Raw genomic sequence first — 27,628 nt, 5'->3', positions numbered from 1 at the left:
CCCCCTAAACCAGACCCTAACCCCCTAAACCAGACCCTAACCCCCTAAACCAGACCCTAAACCAGACCCTAAACCAGACCCTAAACCAGACCCTAAACCAGACCCTAAACCAGACCCTAAACCAGACCCTAAACCAGACCCTAAACCAGACCCTAAACCAGACCCTAACCCCTAAACCAGACCCTAACCCCTAAACCAGACCCTAACCCCTAAACCAGACCCTAACCCCTAAACCAGACCCTAAACCAGACCCTAACCCCCTAAACCAGACCCTAACCCCCTAAACCAGACCCTAACCCCCTAAACCAGACCCTAACCCCCTAAACCAGACCCTAACCCCCTAAACCAGACCCTAACCCCCTAAACCAGACCCTAACCCCCTAACACTTAACCCCTAAACCAGACCCTAACCCCCTAACACTTAACCCCTAAACCAGACCCTAACCCCCTAACACTTAACCCCTAAACCAGACCCTAACCCCCTAACCCCTAAACCAGACCCTAACCCCCTAACCCCTAAACCAGACCCTAACCCCCTAAACCAGACCCTAACCCCCTAAACCAGACCCTAACCCCCTAAACCAGACCCTAACCCCTAAACCAGACCCTAACCCCCTAAACCAGACCCTAACCCCCTAAACCAGACCCTAACCCCCTAAACCAGACCCTAACCCCCTAAACCAGACCCTAAACCAGACCCTAAACCAGACCCTAAACCAGACCCTAAACCAGACCCTAACCCCTAAACCAGACCCTAACCCCTAAACCAGACCCTAACCCCCTAAACCAGACCCTAACCCCCTAAACCAGACCCTAACCCCCTAAACCAGACCCTAACCCCCTAAACCAGACCCTAACCCCCTAAACCAGACCCTAACCCCCTAAACCAGACCCTAACCCCCTAAACCAGACCCTAACCCCCTAAACCAGACCCTAAACCAGACCCTAAACCAGACCCTAAACCAGACCCTAAACCAGACCCTAACCCCTAAACCAGACCCTAACCTCTAAACCAGACCCTAACCCCTGAACCAGACCCTAACCCCTGAACCAGACCCTAACCCCTGAACCAGACCCTAACCCCTGAACCAGACCCTAACCCCTGAACCAGACCCTAACCCCTAAACCAGACCCTAACCCCCTAAACCAGACCCTAACCCCCTAAACCAGACCCTAACCCCCTAAACCAGACCCTAACCCCCTAAACCAGACCCTAACCCCCTAAACCAGACCCTAACCCCCTAAACCAGACCCTAAACCAGACCCTAACCCCTAAACCAGACCTTAAACCAGACCCTAACCCCTAAACCAGACCCTAACCCCTAAACCAGACCCTAACCCCTAAACCAGACCCTAACCTCTAAACCAGACCCTAACCCCTGAACCAGACCCTAACCCCTGAACCAGACCCTAACCCCTGAACCAGACCCTAACCCCTGAACCAGACCCTAACCCCTGAACCAGACCCTAACCCCTGAACCAGACCCTAACCCCCTGAACCAGACCCTAACCCCCTAAACCAGACCCTAACCCCCTAAACCAGACCCTAACCCCCTAAACCAGACCCTAACCCCCTAAACCAGACCCTAACCCCGACCCTAACCCCTAACCCCGACCCTAACCCCGACCCTAACCGCTAAACCAGACCCTAACCCCTAAACCAGACCCTAACCCCTAAACCCGACCCTAACCCCTAAACCAGACCCTAACCCCTAAACCAGACCCTAACCCCTAAACCAGACCCTAACCCCTAAACCAGACCCTAACCCCTAAACCAGACCCTAACCCCTAAACCAGACCCTAACCCCTAAACCAGACCCTAAACCAGACCCTAACCCCTAAACCAGACCCTAACCCCTAAACCAGACCCTAACCCCTAAACCAGACCCTAACCCCTAAACCAGACCCTAACCCCTAAACCAGACCCTAACCCCTAAACCAGACCCTAACCCCTAAACCAGACCCTAACCCCTAAACCAGACCCTAACCCCTAAACCAGACCCTAACCCCTAAACCAGACCCTAACCCCTAAACCAGACCCTAACCCCTAAACCAGACCCTAACCCCTGAATCAGACCCTAACCCCTAAACCAGACCCTAACCCCTAAACCAGACCCTAACCCCTAAACCAGACCCTAACCCCTAAACCAGACCCTAACCCCTAAACCAGACCCTAACCCCTAAACCAGACCCTAACCCCTAAACCAGACCCTAACCCCCTAAACCAGACCCTAACCCCTAAACCAGACCCTAAACCAGACCTTAAACCAGACCCTAAACCAGACCTTAAACCAGACCCTAACCCCTGAACCAGACCCTAACCCCTGAACCAGACCCTAACCCCTGAACCAGACCCTAACCCCTGAACCAGACCCTAACCCCTGAACCAGACCCTAACCCCTGAACCAGACCCTAACCCCCTGAACCAGACCCTAACCCCCTAAACCAGACCCTAACCCCCTAAACCAGACCCTAACCCCCTAAACCAGACCCTAACCCCCTAAACCAGACCCTAACCCCCTAAACCAGACCCTAACCCCCTAAACCAGACCCTAACCCCCTAAACCAGACCCTAACCCCCTAAACCAGACCCTAACCCCCTAAACCAGACCCTAACCCCCTAAACCAGACCCTAACCTCTAAACCAGACCCTAACCCCCTAAACCAGACCCTAACCCCCTAAACCAGACCCTAACCCCCTAAACCAGACCCTAACCCCCTAAACCAGACCCTAACCCCCTAAACCAGACCCTAACCCCTAAACCAGACCCTAAACCAGACCCTAAACCAGACCCTAAACCAGACCCTAACCCCTAAACCAGACCCTAACCCCTAAACCAGACCCTAAACCAGACCCTAACCCCTAAACCAGACCCTAACCCCCTAAACCAGACCCTAACCCCCTAAACCAGACCCTAACCCCCTAAACCAGACCCTAACCCCCTAAACCAGACCCTAACCCCCTAAACCAGACCCTAACCCCCTAAACCAGACCCTAACCCCCTAAACCAGACCCTAACCCCCTAACACTTAACCCCTAAACCAGACCCTAACCCCCTAACACTTAACCCCTAAACCAGACCCTAACCCCCTAACCCCTAAACCAGACCCTAACCCCCTAACCCCTAAACCAGACCCTAACCCCCTAAACCAGACCCTAACCCCCTAAACCAGACCCTAACCCCCTAAACCAGACCCTAACCCCCTAAACCAGACCCTAACCCCCTAAACCAGACCCTAACCCCCTAAACCAGACCCTAACCCCCTAACCCCTAAACCAGACCCTAACCCCCTAAACCAGACCCTAACCCCCTAAACCAGACCCTAACCCCCTAAACCAGACCCTAACCCCCTAAACCAGACCCTAACCCCCTAAACCAGACCCTAACCCCCTAAACCAGACCCTAACCCCTAAACCAGACCCTAACCCCTAAACCAGACCCTAACCCCTAAACCAGACCCTAAACCAGACCCTAACCCCTAAACCAGACCCTAACCCCCTAAACCAGACCCTAACCCCCTAAACCAGACCCTAACCCCCTAAACCAGACCCTAACCCCCTAAACCAGACCCTAACCCCCTAAACCAGACCCTAACCCCCTAAACCAGACCCTAACCCCCTAAACCAGACCCTAACCCCCTAACACTTAACCCCTAAACCAGACCCTAACCCCCTAACACTTAACCCCTAAACCAGACCCTAACCCCCTAACCCCTAAACCAGACCCTAACCCCCTAACCCCTAAACCAGACCCTAACCCCCTAAACCAGACCCTAACCCCCTAAACCAGACCCTAACCCCCTAAACCAGACCCTAACCCCCTAAACCAGACCCTAACCCCCTAAACCAGACCCTAACCCCCTAAACCAGACCCTAACCCCCTAAACCAGACCCTAACCCCCTAAACCAGACCCTAACCCCCTAAACCAGACCCTAACCCCCTAAACCAGACCCTAACCCCCTAAACCAGACCCTAACCCCCTAAACCAGACCCTAACCCCCTAAACCAGACCCTAACCCCCTAAACCAGACCCTAACCCTAAACCAGACCCTAACCCCTAAACCAGACCCTAACCCCTAAACCAGACCCTAACCCTCTAAACCAGACACTAACCCTCTAAACCAGACACTAACCCTCTAAACCAGACCCTAACCCCCTAAACCAGACCCTAACCCCCTAACCCCTAAACCAGACCCTAACCCCCTAACCCCTAAACCAGACCCTAACCCCCTAACCCCTAAACCAGACCCTAACCCCCTAACCCCTAAACCAGACCCTAACCCCCTAACCCCTAAACCAGACCCTAACCCCCTAACCCCTAAACCAGACCCTAACCCCCTAACCCCTAAACCAGACCCTAACCCCCTAACCCCTAAACCAGACCCTAACCCCCTAACCCCTAAACCAGACCCTAACCCCCTAACCCCTAAACCAGACCCTAACCCCCTAACCCCTAAACCAGACCCTAACCCCCTAAACCAGACCCTAACCCCCTAAACCAGACCCTAACCCCCTAAACCAGACCCTAACCCCCTAAACCAGACCCTAACCCCCTAAACCAGACCCTAACCCCCTAAACCAGACCCTAACCCCCTAAACCAGACCCTAACCCCCTAAACCAGACCCTAACCCCTAAACCAGACCCTAACCCCTAAACCAGACCCTAACCCCTAAACCAGACCCTAACCCCTAAACCAGACCCTAACCCCTAAACCAGACCCTAACCCCTAAACCAGACCCTAACCCCTAAACCAGACCCTAACCCCTAAACCAGACCCTAACCCCCAAACCAGACCCTAACCCCCGAACCAGACCCTAACCCCCGAACCAGACCCTAACCCCTGAACCAGACCCTAACCCCCTAACCCCTAAACAAGACCCTAACCCCCTAACACCTAAACCAGACCCTAACCCCCTAAACCAGACCCTAACCCCCTAAACCAGACCCTAACCCCCTAAACCAGACCCTAACCCCCTAAACCAGACCCTAACCCCCTAAACCAGACCCTAACCCCCTAAACCTGACCCTAACCCCTAAACCAGACCCTAACCCCTAAACCAGACCTCTAAACCAGACCCTAACCCCTAAACCAGACCCTAACCCCTAAACCAGACCCTAACCCCTAAACCAGACCCTAACCCCTAAACCAGACCCTAACCCCTAAACCAGACCCTAACCCCTAAACCAGACCCTAAACCAGACCCTAACCCCTAAACCAGACCCTAACCCCTAAACCAGACCCTAAACCAGACCCTAACCCCTAAACCAGACCCTAACCCCCTAAACCAGACCCTAACCCCCTAAATCAGACCCTAACCCCCTAAACCAGACCCTAACCCCCTAAACCAGACCCTAACCCCCTAAACCAGACCCTAACCCCTAAACCAGACCCTAACCCCTAAACCAGACCCTAAACCAGACCCTAACCCCTAAACCAGACCCTAACCCCTAAACCAGACCCTAACCCCTAAACCAGACCCTAACCCCTAAACCAGACCCTAACCCCTAAACCAGACCCTAACCGCTAAACCAGACCCTAACCCCTAAACCAGACCCTAACCCCTAAACCAGACCCTAACCCCTAAACCAGACCCTAACCCCCTAAACCAGACCCTAACCCCCTAAACCAGACCCTAACCCCCTAAACCAGACCCTAACCCCCTAAACCAGACCCTAACCCCCTAAACCAGACCCTAACCCCCTAAACCAGACCCTAACCCCCTAAACCAGACCCTAACCCCTAAACCAGACCCTAACCCCTAAACCAGACCCTAACGCCTAAACTAGACCCTAACCCCTAAACCAGACCCTAACCGCTAAACCAGACCCTAACCCCTAAACCAGACCCTAACCCCTAAACCAGACCCTAACCCCCTAAACCAGACCCTAACCCCCTAAACCAGACCCTAACCCCTAAACCAGACCCTAACCCCTAAACCAGACCCTAACCCCTAAACCAGACCCTAACCCCCTAAACCAGACCCTAACCCCTAAACCAGACCCTAACCCCTAAACCAGACCCTAACCCCTAAACCAGACCCTAACACCTAACCCTAACCCTAACCCTAACCCTAACCCTAACCCTAACCCTAACCCTAACCCCTAAACCAGACCCTAACCCCTAAACCAGACCCTAACACCTAAACCAGACCCTAACCCAGACCCTAACCCCTAAACCAGACCCTAACCCCTAAACCAGACCCTAACCCCTAAACCAGACCCTAACCCCTAAACCAGACCCTAACCCCTGAACCAGACCCTAACCCCTGAACCAGACCCTAACCCCTGAACCAGACCCTAACCCCTGAACCAGACCCTAACCCCTAAACCAGACCCTAACCCCCTAAACCAGACCCTAACCCCCTAAACCAGACCCTAACCCCCTAAACCAGACCCTAACCCCCTAAACCAGACCCTAACCCCCTAAACCAGACCCTAACCCCTAAACCAGACCCTAACCCCTAAACCAGACCCTAACCCCTAAACCAGACCCTAACCTCTAAACCAGACCCTAACCCCCTAAACCAGACCCTAACCCCCTAAACCAGACCCTAACCCCCTAAACCAGACCCTAACCCCCTAAACCAGACCCTAACCCCCTAAACCAGACCCTAACCCCCTAAACCAGACCCTAACCCCCTAAACCAGACCCTAACCCCTAAACCAGACCTTAAACCAGACCCTAACCCCTAAACCAGACCCTAACCCCTAAACCAGACCCTAACCTCTAAACCAGACCCTAACCCCTGAACCAGACCCTAACCCCTGAACCAGACCCTAACCCCTGAACCAGACCCTAACCCCCTAAACCAGACCCTAACCCCCTAAACCAGACCCTAACCCCCTAAACCAGACCCTAACCCCCTAAACCAGACCCTAACCCCTAAACCAGACCCTAACCCCTAAACCAGACCCTAACCCCCTAAACCAGACCCTAACCCCCTAAACCAGACCCTAACCCCCTAAACCAGACCCTAACCCCCTAAACCAGACCCTAACCCCCTAAACCAGACCCTAACCCCCTAAACCAGACCCTAACCCCTAAACCAGACCCTAAACCAGACCCTAAACCAGACCCTAAACCAGACCCTAAACCAGACCCTAAACCAGACCCTAAACCAGACCCTAACCCCTAATCCAGACCCTAACCCCTAATCCAGACCCTAACCCCTGAACCAGACCCTAACCCCTGAACCAGACCCTAACCCCTGAACCAGACCCTAACCCCTGAACCAGACCCTAACCCCTGAACCAGACCCTAACCCCTGAACCAGACCCTAACCCCTGAACCAGACCCTAACCCCTAAACCAGACCCTAACCCCTAAACCAGACCCTAACCCCTAAACCAGACCCTAACCCCTAAACCAGACCCTAACCTGAGCCACTCAGTGGGCTGTGTTATTAACGTGGTATTAACGTGGTATTAACGTGGTATTAACGTGGTATTAACGTGTTATTAACGTGGTATTAAGGGAGAGCGTCTGAGCCACGCAGTGGGCTGTGTTATTAACATGGTATTAACGTGTTATTAACGTGGTATTAAGGGAGAGCGTCTGAGCCACGCAGTGGGCTGTGCCTTCGCTGCCTGTCTGGAGAGGAAACAGAAGAGAGAGAAGGAGTGTGGTGTCACGGCAACCTTCGACGCCAACAGAACCACCTTCACCAGGGAGGGCTCGTTCCGAGTTACCACGGCGACGGAAGCCGCGGAGCGAGAAGAGGCCATGAGGCAGTTACAGGACAAGAAAGGTGTGTGTGTGTGTGTGTGTGTGCTTATCGTAGCCCAGCGTCTACATCAGAGGTAGGCAACCAGATTTAACTGTCCGAGCAGATGGTCAGGAAGCTGGAGCATCATTCTATTAATTTGTACACTGCAAATAACAATAACTAAGCCTATAAAGAGATTTTTATTTGAAAATATATATATTTTTATACCTCGAGTACATTCAGACGTGATCACATATCTCTTTTTTAAATTCGTTGAGACTACTTAAACCTATTTTCTACATTTCCCTCATTTTTAGCTGAATACATGGGGATTTTTACTGTCTTTTTTGACCAAAAACTAAAATTAACTTTTTGGGGCCTTTTGCCAACCCCTTGTCTACATGATGGATGTAATATTGTCCCCTTTACATTCTTCCTCTTCCCACAGCGGAGAGTGATGTCAAGTCCGCAATGCCTCTCTCCTCTGGCCCCAGCGTGGGTGTGGTGAACCTGGCTGTGGCTCCTCTACCAGGGCCCCCGTCCCCCTCCTCCTCTCCTCCCCTGGGCATGGAGAGCACCCAGGGCCCCCAGGTTATCCCCCGTAGACACGCTCCAGTGGAGGCCCTGGCCAGACAGGGTTCCTTCAGAGGGTTCCCTGCCCTCAACAACAACTCTTCTCCCTTCAAACGTCAGCTGTCCCTCAGGATGAACGATCTGCCCTCTACCATGCAGAGGAAGTCTGACTTCCCCATGAAGAACACGGGTACTGCCCCCTTTACATTAGCATTGTTCCCTGTAGCAGGTAGCCTCCAGGTTACCGCCTCCCATCAGACAGACGGCATCATTGCATTAATGTTGCGTAAGAAATTCTGGAGTCAAATCAAGTCAAACTTTATTAGTCACATGCGCCGAATACAACAGGTGTAGACCTTACCATGAAATGCTTACTTACAAGCCCTTAACCAACAGTGCAGTTCAAGAAGAGTTAAGAAAATATTTACTAAGTAGGCTAAAATAAAAAAGTAATAATAAAAAGTAACACAATAAGAATAACGAGGCTATATACAGGGGTACCGGTACCAAGTCAGTGTGCAGGGGTACAGGCAAGTTGAGGTAATTTGTACATGTAGGTGGGGGTGAAGTGACTATGCATAGATAATAAACAGCGAGTAGCAGCAGTGTACAAAAGGGAGGGGTGGGGGGGTTGTCAATGTAAATTGTCCGGTGGCAATTTTATTAATTGTTCAGCAGTCTTATGGCTTGGGGGTAGAAGCTGTTGACGAGCCTTTTGGTCCTAGACTTGGCGCTCCGGTACCGCTTGCCGAAAACAGTCTATAACTTGGGTGACTGGAGTCTCTGACAATTTTATGGGCTTTCCTCTGACACCGCCTATTATATAGGTCCTGGATGGCTGGAAGCTTGGCCCCAGTGATGTACTGGGCCATTCGCACTATCCTCTGTAGTGCCTTATGGTCAGATGCCGAGCGGTTGCCATTCCAGGCGGTGATGCAACTGGTCAGGATGCTCTCGATGGTGCAGCTGTAGAACTTTTTGTGGATCTGGGGACCCATGCCAGATCTTTTCAGTCTGCTGAGGGGGAAAAGGTTTTGTCGTGCCCTTTTCACGACTGTCTTGGTATGTTTGGACCATGATAGTTCGTTGGTGATGTGGACACCAACTCTCGACCCGCTCCACTACAGCCCTGTCGATGTTAATGGGGGGCGTGCTCGCTCCTCCTTTTCCTGTAGTCGACGATCAGCTCCTTTGTCTTGATCACATTAAAGGAAAGGTTGTTGTACTGGCACCACACTGCCAGGTCTCTGACCTCCTCCCTATAGGCCGTCTCATCGTTTTCGGTGATCAGGCCTAGCACTATTGTCGTCCGCAAACTTAATGATGGTATTGGAGTCGTGTTTGGCCACGCAGTCGTGGTTGAACAGGGAGAACAGGAGGGGACTAAGTACGCATCCCTGAGGGGCCCCAATGTTGGAGTTGGTCTAGGGTGTCCAGGAGGATGCTGTTGATGTGAGCCATGACCAGCCTTCCAAAGCACTTCATGGCTACCGACGTGAGTGCCACGAGGCGGTAATCATTTAGGCAGGTTACCTTCGCTTCCTTGGGCACTGGGACTATGGTGGTCTGCTTGAAACATGTAGGTATTACAGACTCGGTCAGGGAGAGGTTGAAAATGTAATTGAAGACACTTGACAGTTGGTCCGCGCATGCTTTGAGTACACGTCCTGGTAATCTGTCTGGCCCTGCGGCCTTGTGAATGTTGACCTTTTTAAAGGTTTTGTTCATATCGGCTACTGAGAGCGTTATCACACAGTCATCCAGAACAGCTGGTGCTCTCGTGAATGCTTCAGTGTTGCTTGCCTCGAAGCGAGCATAAAAGGCATTTAGCTTGTCTGGTAGCCTCGCATCACTGGGAAGCTCACGTCTGGGTTTCCCTTTCGTATCCATAATAGTTTTAAGGCCCTGCCATATCCAACGAGCGTCAGAGCCGGTGTAGTAGGATTCAATCTTAATCCTGGTTCGTCTGAGGGCATAGCGGGATTTCTTATAAGCGTCTGGATTAGTCTCCCGCTCCTTGAAAGCGACAGCTCTAGCCTTTAGCTCGATGCTGATGTTGCCTGTAATACATGGCTTCTGGTTGTGATATGTACGTACAGTCACTGTGGGGACGTTGTCGTCGGTGCATTTACTGTTGAAGCGGGTGACTGAGGTGGTGTACTCTTCAATGCCATTGGATGAATCCCGGAACATATTCCAGTCTGTGCTAGCAAAACAGTCCTGTAGTGTAGTATTTCAAGTAATTTGACCACTTCTGTAGTGAGCGAGTCACTGGTATTTCCTGCTTTAATTTTAGCTTGTAAGCAGGAATCAAGAGGATAGAATTATGGTCAGATTTGCCAAATGGAGGGAGGGGGAGCTTTGTCCGCGTCTCTGTGGAGTAAAGGTGGTCTATGGTTTTTTCCCCCTCTGGTTGCGCATGTGACATGCTGGTAAAAATGTGGTAAAACTGATTTAAGTTTGCCTGCATTAAAGTCCCCGGCCACTAGGAGCGCCACCTCTGGGTGAGCATTTTCTTCTTTGCTTATGGCGGAATAGAGCTGGTTGAGAGCGGTCTTAGTGCTTCGTTCTGTGGTGGTAAATAGACGGCTACGAATAATACAGATGAGAACTCTCTTGGTAGATAGTGTGGTCGACGGCTTATCATAAGGTACTCTACCTCAGGTGAGCAATACCTCGAGACTTCTTTAATATTAGATATCGCACACCAGCTGTTATTGACAAAAAGACACACACACCTCAACCCTCGTCTTACCAGAGGTAGCGTCTCTGTTCTGCCGGTTCATGGAAAATCCCGCCAGCTCCATATGGTCCGTTTCTTTGTTCAGCCACGTCACGGTGAAACATAAGATGTTACAGTTTTTAATGTCCCGTTGGTAGGATCATCTTAATCGTAGGTCATCCATTTTTATTTTCTAATGATTGCACGTTAGCAAGAAAAACGTATGGCAATGGGAGTTTACTTGCTCGCCTACGGATTCTCAGAAGGATCCCCGATCTGCGGTCCCTTTTTCCTGCGTCTTTTCTTTGCGTGGATCTGGGCCTGTTCCAGTCGGACTCGTTAAAGGAAAATGTTTCTTCCAGTCCGCGGTGAGTAATCGCTTTTCTGATGTCCAGAATCTCTTTTCAGTCATAAGAGACGGTAGCAGCAACATTATGTACACAATAAGTAAAAAAAAAAAAAAATAAGTTACACGAAATGCAAAAAATTAAAAATACCGAATTAGCACATTTGGTTGGGAGAATGTAAAACGTCAGCCATGTTCTTCGGCGCCATCTTGTTCACGATGGAATCCCACATTTTTACTGGATATGTGTCCCAACGCTTCAACATTCACCTTCTGCTACTATTTCTGTCAAACACATAGAACCACACTGAACCCACTGCAACTACCTCTTCAACGCAATGCTGCAAGGCAAATGCAGCGTTCCATTGGAAATTAATGTTTGTCTGGTGTACCTAAAACGCAACGTCGGCGGTGTGATCGAGACGTTACAGCATTGGGCCATTAACCAAAAAGGTTGCTGGTTTGAATCTCAGAGCCGACGGGGCGGTGGGGTGAACAAGGAACTTTAATTCGCTCCAGTGAAGTATTTATCGAGGCCTGACACTGGCCGTGACCCCCAACTCTCTGCAGGTGTCTCAGGGATTTGGGGTATGCAACAAAACACCATTTCTAATTCAAACATTGTGTGAAATAGGACAAATAGAAACACCTATCACAGTATTATTGTTATGTTTGACGTGACTAATTAACCAGTTAAACATTTAAATACAGTCAGGATGAAATGACAACAACCCTAGTATGTTGAAAATACGGTAAGGTGAAATACGGTAAGGTGAAATACGGTAAGGTGAAATACGGTAAGGTGAAATACGGTAAGGTGAAATACGGTAAGGTGAAATACGGTAAGGTGAAATACGGTAAGGTGAAATACGGTAAGGTGAAATACGGTAAGGTGAAATACGGTAAGGTGAAACGTTTTAAATGTTATTTTCTTGTGTTCCATGTCCAGTCCCGGAGATGGAGGGAGAGGGGGACAGCATCAGCTCGTTGTGTACCCAGATAGCCTCAGCCTTCAGTGGGCCTCCTGAAGACCCCTTCTCCCAGGCCCCCATGCCCCGACCAGCTTCTTCCCCACAGTCACCTGTAGCGCCCCCAGGGGCTCAGAGAGGTAACTACACTGACAGATTCAACTGTTGCTACGCGAAATTACACTACTACTGCGTGTGTGTGTGTGACTGTGTGTGACACTGTGTGTGTGTGTGACACTGTGTGTGTGTGTGACACTGTGTGTGTGTGTGACACTGTGTCTGTGTGTGTGTGTGACACTGTGTCTGTGTGTGTGTGTGTGTGACAGTGTGTGTGTGTGTCTGTGTGTGTGTGTGCCTGTGTGTGTGTGTGTGCCTGTGTGTGTGTGTGTGCCTGTGTGTGTGTGTGTGCCTGTGTGCCTGTGTGCCTGTGTGTGTGCCTGTGTGTGTGCCTGTGTGTGTGCCTGTGTGTGTGCCTGTGTGTGACTCTGTGTGTGACTCTGTGTGTGTGTGTGACTCTGTGTGTGTGTGTGACTCTGTGTGTGTGTGTGACTCTGTGTGTGTGTGTGTGTGTGACTCTGTGTGTGTGTGTGACTCTGTGTGTGTGTGTGTGACTCTGTGTGTGTGTGTGTGACTCTGTGTGTGTGTGTGACTCTGTGTGTGTGTGTGACTCTGTGTGTGTGTGTGACTCTGTGTGTGTGTGTGACTCTGTGTGTGTGTGTGTGACTCTGTGTGTGTGTGTGTGTGTGTGTGTGTGTGTGTGTGTGTGTGACTCTCTGTGTGTGTGTGTGTGTGTGACTCTCTGTGTGTGTGTGTGTGTGTGTGTGACACTGTCTGTGGGACACTGTGTGTGTGTGTGACACTGTCTGTGGGACACTGTGTGTGTGTGTGACACTGTGTCTGTGTGTGTGTGTGTGGAACACTGTGTCTGTGTGTGTGTGTGTGGAACACTGTGTCTGTGTGCGTGTGTCACACATCGTTTCCATGTTGCTAAAATTAATAAATAATTTGCCTAATTACAGTTTGTGGCAAAACAAGCAATGTGTATAGAATCATTATATTATCTAAACCTGCTGTGAAATATATTTTCAATAACCAGAAATATAATATTTTCTTATTTTTGAAGCTGGTGTACAAAACGGAATGTAAAAGTCACAAAAACCTAAACTTGGAAAAACTAAACTTAAGATCGGGAAGCATAGAAATCGCGCACATAGAACAGATCTACCGCTTCTTAGACTGGCTTTCAATGAGAATGACAGATCTGTAACTTACATAGAACAGATCTACAGCTTCTTAGACTGGCTTTCAATGAGATTGACAGATCTATAACGCATAGAACAGATCTACCTCTTCTTAGACTGGCTTTCAATGAGAATGATAGATCTATAACTTACATAGAACAGATCTACCTCTTAGACTGGCTTTCAATGAGATTGACAGATCTATAACGCGTAGAACAGATCTACCTCTTCTTAGACTGGCTTTCAATGAGAATGATAGATCTATAACTTACATAGAACAGATCTACCTCTTCTTAGACTGGCTTTCAATGAGAATGATAGATCTATTGTGGCATCCTGTTTACATTTTAGCGAATGTATTAAAAACAAAAAACAAATACCTTATTTACATAAGTATTCAGACCCTTTGCTATGAGACTCGACATTGAGCTCAGGTGCATCCTGTTTCCATTGATCATCCTTGAGGTGTTTCTACAACTTGATTGGACTCCACCTGTGGTAAAATCAATTGGTAATTTAATTGATTGGACATGGTTTTGAAAGGCACACACGTGTCTTTCTTAAATGGAAGAAGTTTGGAACCACCAAGACTCTTCCTAGAGCTGGCCATCTATGCAGGCCTTTATGGTAGAGTGGCCAGGCGGAAGCCACTCCTCAGTTACATTTAAGTCATTTAGCAGACATTTAAGTCATTTAGCAGACGCTCTTGTCCAGAGCGACTTACAAATTGGAAAGTTCATACATATTCATCCTGGTCCCCCCGTGGGAATTGAACCCTGGTCCCCCCGTGGGAATTGAACCCACAACCCTGGCGTTGCAAGCGCCATGCTCTACCAACTGAGCCACACGGGACCATGACAGGCACATGACAGCCCGCTTGAGAAACAAGATTCTCTGGTCTGATGAAACCAAGATTGAACTCTTTGGGCTGAATGTCAAGCGTCACGTCTGGAGGAAACCTGGCATTATCCCTACGGTGAAGCATGGTGGTGGCAGCATCATGCTGTGAGGATGTTTTTCAGTGGCAGGGACTGGGAGACTAGACAGGATCGAGGGAAAGATGAACAGAGCAAAGTACAGAAAGATCCTTCATGAAAACCTGCTCCAGAGAGCTATGGACCTCAGACTGTGATGAAGGTTCACCTTCCAACAAGACAACGACCCTAAGCACACAGCCAAGACAACACAGGAGTGGCTTCAGGACAAGTCTCTGAATGAGTGGCCCAGCCAGAGCCCGGACTTGAACCCGATCGAATATCTCTGGAGAGACCTGAAAATAGCAGTGCAGCAACGCTCCCCATCCAACCTGACAGAGCTTGAGAGGATCTGCAGAGAAGAATGGGAGAAACTCCCCAAATACAGGGGTGCCAAGCTTGTTGCATCATACCCAAGAAGACTCGAGGCTGTAATCGATGCTTCAACAAAGTACTGAGTGAAGGGTCAGAATAATTATGTAAATGTGTTATTTCATTATTTTATATTTTTTATACATTTGCAAAAATGTCTAAAATCCTGTTTTTGCTTTGTCGTCATGGGTTATTGTGATGTCATTATGGGTTATTGTGATGTCATTATGGGTTATTGTGATGTCATTATGGGGTATTGTGATGTCATTATGGGGTATTGTGATGTCATTATGGGGGTATTGTGATGTCATTTAGGGGGTATTGTGATGTCATTATGGGGTATTGTGTGTAGATTGAGGGGGAAAAAAACAATTTAATCAATTTTAGAATAAGGCTGTAACGCAACAAAATGTGGAGAAAGTCAATGGGTCTGAATACTTTCCCAATGCACTGTATAAGACTTCAGTTGTTCATTTGCTGCACCTGTTCCTCTAATACTACCACGTCTACATACAACATGCTGTCTGTACTACTGCTATTTACTCTCTCTGCTGTTCTGTTTGCTATTCACTCTGCCGTAGGGAACGGTACCGGTCCTGCCTTTCCTCCTGCTGCTGCTGCTAACTCTCCAGCACTGCCCCCTCCACTACCTGCTCGAGACACTAACCCCTGGGCCAAGCTCCCAAGCCCCCACTGCCAAGCAGGGCAACATACCTCCTCTGCCTCTTCCTCCACACACCCAGGTACGGATAGATTTAGAAGCATTGGTTACTACTGTGGTTCTTCTGTTTCTATGGACTGAGACACCAGACCAGAACACAGACTGGTTCTGTATCTATGGACTGAGACACCAGACCAGAACACAGACTGGTTCTGTATCTATGGACTGAGACACCAGACCAGAACACAGACTGGTTCTGTATCTATGGACTGAGACACCAGACCAGAACACAGGCTGGTTCTGTTTCTATGGACTGAGACACCAGACCAGAACACAGGCTGGTTCTGTATCTATGGACTGAGACACCAGACCAGAACACAGACTGGTTCTGTATCTATGGACTGAGACACCAGACCAGAACACAGACTGGTTCTGTTTCTATGGACTGAGACACCAGACCAGAACACAGGCTGGTTCTGTATCTATGGACTGAGACACCAGACCAGAACACAGACTGGTTCTGTATCTATGGACTGAGACACCAGACCAGAACACAGGCTGGTTCTGTTTCTATGGACTGAGACACCAGACCAGAACACAGACTGGTTCGGTATCTATGGACTGAGACACCAGACCAGAACACAGGCTGGTTTCTATGGACTGAGACACCAGACCAGAACACAGACTGGTTCTGTATCTATGGACTGAGACACCAGACCAGAACACAGGCTGGTTCTGTATCTATGGACTGAGACACCAGACCAGAACACAGGCTGGTTCTGTATCTATGGACTGAGACACCAGACCAGAACACAGACTGGTTCTGTATCTATGGACTGAGACACCAGACCAGAACACAGACTGGTTCTGTATCTATGGGCTGAGACACCAGACCAGAACACAGACTGGTTCTGTATCTATGGGCTGAGACACCAGACCAGAACACAGACTGGTTCTGTATCTATGGACTGAGACACCAGACCAGAACACAGACGGGTTGTTCTGCATGTTTTAGAAAAGGCAGGATAGCGAAACACTAACCAGCCTGACGGATTCCACAGCAGGTCTGACATGGGAAGAGTGTTTAGCAAGTTAGCGACGTCATGTCGTCAATCAAATCTATTGATAATGCTCTTTATAGCTGTTGTCACACAATTATATCTACAATTCTGTGATAATTAGTCACTCCCAAACATTCTCTGGTGTTTCCTCCAACAGGAGGTGATTGGACAACCCCAGTGATTGTAGCTCCACCCTCCACCACGGCGTCCCCATCGCACCTATCCCACCGCCGCACGCCGTCAGAGGCTGACCGCTGGCTCGAGGAGGTCACCAAGTCTATCTGCGCTCTGCAGCCCGCGTCCACACCCTCCTTCCAACAGTTCCTCACCCCCAACCCCCCAGCCGTGTCCACCATCCCAACCCAGGCATTCTCAACCACATTACCCACAGGCCAGCCCTTCTCTGCCCCCATGCCTGTGCCATCTGTTGCTCCTGTGGCCTTCATGTCCTCCCTGCCCCCTCGCCAGCCTGCCCACCCAATGTCCAACGGGCTGCCCTATGCCCACCCCAGTGTGCCCGTGGTGGGCATCACTTCCTCTCAGATGGTAGCCTATTTGTTTGGTTCAACCCCCCAGCCCCAGGCGTACCCCGTCCCCCAGTATGATCCTTACAACAACCCCCACCAGCAGCCCTCTATGCCCCTGCCTGTCCACCTCCAGCCACCCAATGGGAGTGTAGCCTTCAATGGGGGCGGAGCCGACAACTGGGCCCCTCCCTTCCTGCCCCCTCAGTCCTCCCCGGCCCCTCCCCTGCCCCCGCAGCTCCAACCCGCGGCCGACCCCTTCGAGGCCAAGTGGGCCTCCCTGGAGAGTCAGTCCCGCCAGCACACCACGCCTTCGCCCACTAACCCCTTCTCCTCTGAGCTCCACACAACCTTTGAGATCCAGCTCTAGAGACTGAGGAGGAGGACTGGGGAGGGGAGGAGGAGGACTGGGGAGGGGAGGAAGAGGACTGGGGAGGGGGAGGAGGACTGGGGAGGGGAGGACTGGGGAGGAGGAGGAGGACTGGGGAGGGGAGGACTGGGGAGGGGGAGGAGGACTGGGGAGGAGGAGGAGGACTGGGGAGGGGGAGGAGGAGGACTGGGGAGGAGGAGGAGGACTGGGGAGGAGGAGGAGGACTGGGGAGGAGGAGGAGGACTGGGGAGGAGGAGGAGGACTGGGGAGGGGAGGAGGAGGACTGGGGAGGGGAGGACTGGGGAGGGGGAGGAGGACTGGGGAGGGGGAGGACTAGGGAGTAGGACTGGGGACTGGGGAGGAGGACTGGGGAGGAGGAGGACTAGGGTGGACTGGGGAGGAGGAGGACTGGGGAGGGGGAGGAGGGGGACTGGGGAGGAGGGGGACTGGGGAGGAGGAGGAGGAGGACTGGGGAGGAGGAGGAGGACTGGGGAGGACTGAGGAGGAGGAGGACTGGGGAGGAGGAGGACTGGGGAGGAGGGGGACTGGGGAGAATTAGGGAGGACTGAGGAGGAGATATAGCCACTCTCTCCATCTGCCTGGTCTGGCTTAGTGGGGGGACCTGAGTGAAGAGGAGAGAGGAGGACTGGGGAGGAGGAGGGCTGGGGAGGGGGAGGATTGGGGAGGACTGGGGAGGAGGAGGGCAATGGATGGGCGCATCTATAAGTTGGGGTGAAGCTGCTGGCAGCACAGAGGTCATGGAGAGACGGAATTACTGAGGTGCTGCTGCTTACCAGGCATGTCATTATATTGTGGGTTTCTTTTCTTTGGGTGGACATGATAACCCTGTGGAGTACTAGAGCCCCGACCAGTCACCCAGTCAGCCCCGACCAGTCACCCAGTCAGCCCCGACCAGTCACCCAGTCAGCCCCGACCAGTCACCCAGTCAGCCCCGACCAGTCACCCAGTCAGCCCCGACCAGTCACCCAGTCAGCCCCGACCAGTCAGCCCCAGACCCAACTAGCCCTCGCAGCTCTAGGGAGACCATAATGACTGTACTAAGGGTTCCTACCCCCCTGCCTCCCTCTCCTGGTCCAGCTCACAGCGCCCCCAGGTGGCTGGAGTATGATTTGCTCTCCCGACCACCTGGCAGGCAGAAGGACTGCAGCACTGGAAGAGAACTGAGCTTCCAGACCAGAGATTCTCATATAAAACTTCAAAATCAGAAGTGAGAAAATGCCAAAATCTTTATTTTTATGCATTAAGGTATATTTTAAAATAGCTTTGGAAATTTTAACAGAAGAGTTGTATGGTAATCTTTGCCAAAGGCACAGAGGCTAGCTAGCTACAATGAGAATGAGTGGATGTGTAACGTGTATACAAGCAATTATATTATACATAACATCAAATCTGTTAAGAATATAAAAATATACACAGCAACACAGCTCACGGCAGTAGTCTGATTTTTTTGGACGATGGAAAGAGAAGACATGTGTTTGTTTGAAGGGACAACTGTTTTACTTCTTTAAAAAAACAAAAATAATTCTGTCTTATTGTCGTTGATGTGCATCTCACTGTAAATAATCCAGCCTCATTGCAGCAACCATTTAATGTGGAGCCAGTGGGCAGAAGCGGTTGTGGTGATAGTAGAGGGGCTATCCAAGTGTGTATTCACTAGGAACCAAACGGAATGGGGAAACTGGGCGGGACCTACCTGAATTTCTCCAATAGAAACTCATTATTTCGATTTGCAAAACTTTTTTTTCCGTTTTGAAGGAAACGTTTGGTACGATGTTCCACTAATGAATTTACACCCCAGGTTGCCTCTGCTTACTGCAGCTCTGCTCTCTCAAGTCTCCTTACTACAATAGTACTTGTCTAGTACTCGATAGGACTCATATAGTACTTGTTAGTACTCAATGGTCCTTGTTAGTACTCGATAGCCCTTGTTAGTACTCGATAGTACTCATGAGTACTTGTTAGTACTCAATGGTCCTTGTTAGTACTCAATGGTCCTTGTTAGTACTCAATGGTCCTTGTTAGTACTCAATGGCCCTTGTTAGTACTCATGAGTACTTGTTAGTACTCAATGGCCCTTGTTAGTACTCAATGGCCCTTGTTAGTACTCAATGGTCCTTGTTAGTACTCAATGGCCCTTGTTAGTACTCGATAGTACTAACGAGTACTTAACTACATTCAACTTCCTCTGTCTTCATTGTCATTGTTTTATTTTTCTGGTAATATTTGTTCTTCTGTATTTTAACACTTTGGACAGTGTCATCTCCTAATTTTTCTCCTTAAATTATATTTTTCAATGAAAATGATTGATTGACAGATCTCCCATTTTTTTATTTGCACAAGCACTGTAGTAGTTGATCATTTGACCACAGTGATGAATGATGGACCACAGGTCATGGCTGTGGGTAATGTATTTGACCACAGTGATGAATGATGGACCACAGGTAATGTATGGACGGGTCAGTCATAGATCTAGCTATAGTAATGGATATTTGTGGCTCCTCTTCCACAGAGGGTTGCAAAATTCCAGTAACTTTCCCCTAAATCTCCCGGTGTCCAGAAATCCTGGTTGGAAAACTAAACAGGAAATGCAGGAATCCTCCTCCAGCCTTATCTGTGACAAAAGGACAGAACTGTGGTTCTGAATCCAGCGGTTTGCAGTAGAACGAGAGATTGATCTGTTTGTGTGTCACAAATGGAAACTCTATACTGTAGCTATACTACCAGGGCTCTGGTTAAAAGCAGTGCACCGTATAGGGAATACAATGTCTCTCACTCTCATCTGCCACACTTTTCTTTTTTTATCAAGCCTGTGAATATGATCTGTTATCTGATCAAGTTTTTAATTTTCCATTTTGTAATTATTTCATTGTTTTTATTCCAATTCTTTCCAGAACAGTTTCAAGCTAAAAAGATTGAATAAATTGATGGTGGTGGAAACTACACGTTTTTGGTTGTGTTATTTTATGTATTCATGAGGCCTTTCAAATCAAATGTTATTTGTCACATGCTTTTTTTTAAACAACGGGTGTTGAATAAAATCCGATTTTTGCTTGATCCGAAAATGTGGTTGGAGGCTCTGTATGGCGAGAGTGTGACGCAATTGCGGAACCTCCGGGGGAATGCAGAGGCCAAATTGAGCTCCTTACCACATCCATGTGCGCCTCCCAAATTTCGGAACAATGCGGAGGGCTCCATATCGCCCAGCATTGACACGATTGGTTGATTGTAAGGTGGGGGCGGGAGGTCCTGTATATACACAAACTCACTTCCTTGACAACAGCTCTGCGCTGCGTCGTAAAGCAACAGAAGTATGAATACACAGGCCATATCACTGTAAATGATGCACGGCCAATGCAGATGGTTTGACAATGTAGCGCCTTTAACAGTGAAATTCTTACTTACTTACTTTAACAAAGATAAAAAATATTTTATATATATTAGTTGAAGTCGGAAGTTTACTTAGGTTGGAGTCATTAAAACTTGTAATTCAACCATTCCACACATTTCTTGTTAACAAACTATAATTTTGGCAAGTCGGTTAGGACATCTACTTTGTGCATGACAAGTTATTTTTCCAACAATTGTTTACAGACAGATTATTTCACTTATAATTCACTGTATCACAATTACAGTGGGTCAGAAGTTTAAATACACTAAGTTGACTGCTTTTAAACAGCTTAGAAAATTCCAGAAAATGATGTCATGGCTTTAGAAGATTCTGATAGGCTAATTGACATCATTTGAGTCAATTGGAGGTGTACCCGTGGATGTATTTCAAGGCCTACCTTCAAACTCAGTGCCTCTTTGCTTGACATCATGGGAAAATCAAAAGAAATCAGCCAAGACCTCAGAATAATAAATTGCAGACCTCCACAAGTCTGGTTCATCCTTGGGAGCAATTTCCAAACCCCTGAAGGTACCACGTGTACTATTGTTTGTACAGATGAACAAGTATAAACACCATGGGACGCAGCCATCATACCGCTCAGGAAGGAGACGCATTCTGTCTCCTAGAGATGAACGTACTTTGGTGCAAAAAGTGCAAATCAATCCCAGAATAACAGCAAAGGACCTTGTGAAGATGCTGGAGGAAACCGGTACAAAAGTATATTCACAGTAAAACAAGTCCTATATCGACATAACCTGAAAGGTCGCTCAGCAAGGAAGAAGCCACTGCTCCAAAACCACCATTAAAAAAAGCCAGACTACGGTTCGCAACTGCACATGGGGACAAAGATCGTACTTTTTGGAGAAATGTCCTCTGGTCTGATGAAACAATAATAGAACTGTTTGACCATAATGACCATCGTTATGTTTGGAGGAAAAAGGGGGGCGCTTGCAAGCCGAAGAACACCATCCCAAATGTGAAGCACGGGGGTGGCAGCATCATGTTGTGGGGGTGCTTTGCTGCAGGAGGGACTGGTGCACTTCACAAAAATAAATGGAATCATGAGGAAGAAAATTGTGGATATATTGAAGCAACATCTCAAGACATCAGTCAGGAAGTTAATGCTTGGTCACAAATGGGTCTTCCAAATGGACAATGACCCCAAGCATACTTCCAAAGTTGTGGCAAAATGGCTTAAGGACAACAAAGTCAAGGTATTGGAGTGGCCATCACAAAGCCCTGACCTGTCCCATAGAAAATTTGTGGGCAGAACTGAAAAAGCGTGTGCGAACAAGGAGGCCTACAAACCTGACTCAGTTACACCAGTTCTATCAGGAGGAATGGGACAAAATTCACCCAACTTATTGTGGGAAGCTTGTGGAAGGCTACCCGAAACGTTTGACCCAAGTTATACAATTTATAGGCGATGCTACAAAATACTAATTGAGTGTATGTAAACTTCTGACCCACTGGGAATGTGATGAAAGAAATAAAAGCTGAAATAAATCCCTCTCTACTTATATTCTGACATTTCACATTCTTAAATGAAGTGGTGATCTTAAATGACCTAAGACAGGGATTTTTACTGGGACTAAATGTCAGGAATCATGAAAAACTGAGTTTAAATGTATTTGGCTAAGGTGTATGTAAACTTCCGACTGCAACTGTATATACACACACTACCGGTCAAAAGTTTTAGAACACCTACTCATTCCAGGGTTTTTCTTTATTTTTACTATTTCTACGTTGTAGAATAATAGTGAAGACATCAAAACTATGAAATAACACATGGAGTCATGTAGTAACCAAAAAAGTGTTAAACAAATCAAAATATATTTCATATTTGAGATTATTCAAAGTAGCCACGCTTTGCCTTGATGACAGATTTGCACAATCTTAGCATTCTCTCAACCAGCTTCACCTGGAATGCTTTTTCAAGAGTCTTGAAGGAATTCCCACATATGCTGAGCACTTGTTCGTTGCTTTTCCTTCACTCTGCGGTCCGACTAATCCCAAACCATCTCGATTCCGTTGAGGTCGGGGGATTGTGGAGGCCAGGTCATCTGATGCAGCACTCCATCACTCTCCTTCTTGGTCAAATAGCCCTTACACAGCCTGGAGGTGTGTTGGGTCATTGTCCTGTTGAAAACCAAATGATAGTCCCACTAAGCCCAAACCACATGTGATGGCGTATTGTTGCAGAATACTGTTGTAGCCATGCTGGTTAAGTGTGTCTTGAATTCTAAATAAATCACAGACAGTGTCACCAGCAAAGCACCCCACACACCATAACACCTCATCCTATGTGCTGTCATGACTTTCCTATGAGGATCAGAATGGACAGATCAGAATGATGGGGGGGAGACAGTAACCAGGTCTCTCTCTCTCTCTCCCACAGAGAATAGAGGGTGAGCTTCTGGATGGTCACCCTTCATACCCTGCTGTAAATCTCTAGAGGGGGGAAACTTTCTCTCTCTACCCTTCAGTATTGGAATCGGAATGTCTTTAAGAGAGAGACTTTTGTCAGCCAAAAACTCTTAACATCTAAAGAGTGAACTTTCAAACAAATATTTCAAACATGTGGAAAACTGTCTATTTTGTGATGTCCTTAACAATGATATAACGAAAATACTGTAATTTAGAAAGTGTACACACTGAATGTCAAGTTTCCATCCAATACTTGGTGTAGATAATATGAAAAACGATAAGTATTTTTAAGATAGGCATGTGATTTTAGTTTTCTAATAAGATTCATTGTTTTGAGAATACTTTGCACATTAAGTAGCCACGCCCCGAGTGAGGTCAGAGAGCTTGTCAGCGTGATGGAACTGCCCATTTTCGACCAGAGTGCTTAAAAGGACTAGGTAAAAATGAACTTATCAGACCAGGAAACGTTAAGCGAGAGCTACATGTCTGAAATGAAACTTTGAATCTCAACACAAGGTGAAGAAGATAACATCACCTACCAGAACAGAAGGACTCAAGCTGCAGCTTAGGACCAATGGTCCGTAACCATTGGTTACGACACTGAAAATCAACACGAGGTGAAGACGACAAAGTAGCCTCTCTAAAAATCAATGTTACGGCTGAGTAGTTGTATTGTATCTAAGAAGGTGAATTTAGGTAGGACTATCCTGTTACTCTCATCAAACCATCGTCGACTACACTGCTCTCATCACCCGTCATCATGGGGATCATCGACAGGCTGATTAGCTATCTTCAGAGGACCACTTTTCCAGAACGGGTGAAAGTAAAGCAGAATTAACAGGATGGTGCTTTAAAGGCTACAGGACAAGGCATTGAAGCCACCTACAACTAAAAAGGAAGGACATTGTGACCTCTGGTGGACAATCAGAGCCTTACACTTAATTTGGGAGAAGGCCCAACGGAACCCTTTTCATGGAGATGCATGACTAAGGAAGACATTTACGTACATATATTATTTCTTAACCAAACGAGCGACGGTTCGTGTGCAAGGTATATGATTAATGTGAAGACAGTCCTAGAATGTATCCACAATAAATGTCCCTTTTTCTCTATCTATTTTTCCCCACCCCCTTCTCCATCTCTGTGTAACAAGCCGTCATATCTTGTCAGTCCACTAGGGACCTTTGTCTCATGTAAGTGTGTATGTGTATTCTGTGTTATTATTTAGTTAGTAAATAAATAATTAAATCAATTTGTGTAGTACTGTCCCGAATGATGAGCAAAGGGTTGGGGTTCTTGCAGATCCAAGAGGGTTACGACTGTTCAGAATGAGACTGATATGAGGTCATGATTAATAAGTGGCTGTTATCGATATATAACATATACCATTAGAGTTTAATTCAGGAGATGGTAACTCGTTATACAACTTCTTCTGTGGTGCCCCAAATTCCTAATGAGTTAATTGTTATGTGATTTATTAATTGTTGACTTAATTGTTACATTTTTAATTTAATTGGTTAACAATTAAACACAGTTAGTGGATTAAATATTCAGATTAATGAAAGTCAAATCACAACAATGCTTTACGGTGGGAAATACACATGCGGAGATCATCCATTCCCCCACACTGCGTCTCACAAAGACATGACGGGTTGGAACCAAAAATCTACAATTTGGACTCCAGACCAAAGGACAACTTTCCACTCGTCTGATGTCCATTGCTCAGGTTTTTTGACCCAAGCAAGTCTCATCTTCTTATTGGTGTCCTTTAGTAGTGGTTTCTTTGCAGCAATTTGACCATGAAGGCCTGATTCACACAGATGTGTCTGTTACTTTTATTTGGGATGCAATTTCAGTAGATGTAAATAGTCCAGGTGGCCATTTGATTAGGTGTTCATCAGTCTTATGGCTTGGGGGTAGAAGCTGTTGAGGAGCCTTTAGGACCTAGACTTGGTGCTTCGGTGCCGTGCAGTAGTAGAGAGAACAGTCTATGACTTGGGTGACTTGAGTCTTTGACCATTTTTTGGGCCTTCCTCTGACACCGCCTAATATATAGGTCCTAGATGGCAGGAAGCTTGGCCCCAGTGATGTACTAGGCTGTACGCGCTACCCTCTGTAGCGCCTTACGGTCGGATGCCGAGCAGTTGCTATAGCAGGCAGTGATGCAACCAGTCAGGATGCTCTCGATGATGCAGCTGTAGAACATTTTGAGGATCTGAGGACTCATGCCAAAACTTTTCAGTCTCCTGAGGAAGAAGAGGTGTTGTCCTGCCCTCTTCACGAATGTGTTGGTGTGTGTGTATGATGATAGATCATTAGTGATGTGGACACCGAGGAACTTGAAGCTCTCAACTCACTCCACTACAGCCCCAGCGATGTGGATGGGAGGATCCAGGGTGTCTGGGATGATGGCGTTGATGTGAGCCATGACCAGCCGTTTAAAGCACTTCATGGCTATAGATGTGAGTGCTACGGGATATAAACATTAGGTTGTTATTTTACCTGAAATGCACAAGGTCCTCTACTCCGACAATTAATCCACACATAAAAACGGTCAACCAAATCGTTTCTAGTCATCTCGCCTCCTTCCAGGCTGTTTCATCTTTGAACTTATATGGTGATTGGCATCTAAACTTTCATAGTATTACCACGACAACCGGCAACGCAGTTCGTCTTTCAATCACCCACGTGGGTATAACCAATGAGGAGATGGCACGTGGGTACCTGCTTCTATAAACCAATGAGGAGATGGGAGTGGCAGGACTTGCAGCGCGATCTGCGTCAGAAATAGGAATGACTTCTATTTTAGCCCTTGGCAACGCAGACGCTCGTTGACGTGCGCGAGCAGTGTGAGTGCAATATTTGAATAACATAGATTCCTACATTTATTTTGCAACGGTGTAGTCAGGGTATAAGTTGCTCTGGATAAGAGCATCTGCTAAATGATGTTTCTTAGCTTCATCTGACCACTTACGTATTGAGCGCATCACTGATATATTCTTAGAGTTTTTGCTTGTAAGCAGGAAGCAGGAGGATAGAGTTATGGCTTGATTTTGCCAAAGGGAGGGCGAGTGAGATCCTTGTATAGGCGTTTCTGTGTGTGAAGTAAAAGTGATATGGTAAAATTGATTCCAGTATCCCTGCATTAAAATCATCGGCCACGAGAAACGCAGCCTCTGGATGTGCATTTTCTTGTTTTCTTATGACCCTATACAGCTCATTGAGGGCGGTCTTAGTGGCAGCATTTGTGGTGGTAAATAGACAGCTATGAAAAATATAGATGAAAACTTCCTTGGTAAATAGTGTGGTCTACAGCTTATCATGAGAAACTCCACCTCAAGCAGACTTCCATAACATAAGAGATCGCACACCAGCTGTTGTTTACAAAGAGACACACCCCTCCTCCCTTCGTCTTACCCGAGTCTGCCTTCCGGGCTTGACAACGAGAAAGACCAGCGAGGTATATATTATCCATGTCCTCGTTAAGCCACGACTCTGAGATACACAGAATATTACCGTTTTTCAGGTCCCGTTAATGGGATAGTCTCGAACGGAGCTCATCCAGTTTATTCTCCAGTGACTGCACTTTCGCCAAATAGACCACCAATGCCCTCTGTTCTATTTGCTCACCGACGGAGTCTCGTCAGGATACCGCCCTTTATTTTTGAGTCCCGGTGATTGGGTAAGCAGAACGTCCAGAATTGCTGACTCGTTGAAGTAGAAATGTTGATACAAATTGAGGTTAGTGATCCCTGTTCTGATGTCCAGATGCTGTTTTCGGGTCATAGGAAATGATGGCGGAGACATTATGTACAAAAAAAAAAGTTTGGCGTAAGAAAACATACGAAATAGCAGAATTGATCAGGAGTACATAAGACGGCTACTCTCCACTGCAGCCACCATCTTCTATCTGACTCCGCTAGTGATTTTCATATATTGAGTCAGCAACTTTACCAGGTAAAAATTCAACATCTACACTGTAATATTGGAGTAAAGACGCCATTCGATTGAACAGATATTTTTTATCAGAAGGAGCTTTTTTTCCCAGAAGACAGAATTAATTATTAAATATGTGCATACAACACATCACAAATACTGTAACTAAATCAATCGGAAATTGCAGGGAGGTCATATTTTTTTAACTTCCAAGTCAATCGTATCCAACGTAAGTAATTGTGTTTGATTGGATAATAAATCATAATTAATTGGTTAATTAATTGACGTATTAATTCTCCCCTCCCTGACACTGCGTAGGGGCGCCATGACAACGTC

General features: G+C 47.8%; 1 protein-coding gene across 5 annotated transcripts in view; it reads left to right on the top strand.

Moving 5' to 3' along the window:
* Positions 1-17,582, top strand: part of numb (NUMB endocytic adaptor protein) — a 73,580-nt gene extending 55,998 nt beyond the window's left edge. For 3 of the 5 annotated variants that reach the window (XM_055865618.1, XM_055865619.1, XM_055865617.1), the window contains 5 exons: positions 7,549-7,750; positions 8,157-8,471; positions 12,299-12,457; positions 15,486-15,647; positions 16,784-17,582. In XM_055865618.1, the coding sequence (XP_055721593.1) occupies positions 7,549-7,750; positions 8,157-8,471; positions 12,299-12,457; positions 15,486-15,647; positions 16,784-17,520 (1,575 nt within the window). In that variant the 3' untranslated portion in view covers positions 17,521-17,582. The remainder of the gene's footprint in view (positions 1-7,548; positions 7,751-8,156; positions 8,472-12,298; positions 12,458-15,485; positions 15,648-16,783) is intronic. The other 2 variants (XM_055865623.1, XM_055865620.1) reach the window with 1 other exon arrangement.
* The last annotated feature ends 10,046 nt before the right edge of the window (positions 17,583-27,628 follow it).

This window comes from Salvelinus fontinalis, chromosome 16 (genome assembly GCF_029448725.1).
Source record: "Salvelinus fontinalis isolate EN_2023a chromosome 16, ASM2944872v1, whole genome shotgun sequence".
In the NCBI taxonomy this organism is placed as follows: domain Eukaryota; kingdom Metazoa; phylum Chordata; class Actinopteri; order Salmoniformes; family Salmonidae; genus Salvelinus; species Salvelinus fontinalis.
Note: the sequence above shows the minus strand (reverse complement) of the source record. Positions and strands in the feature narration are given on the sequence as shown.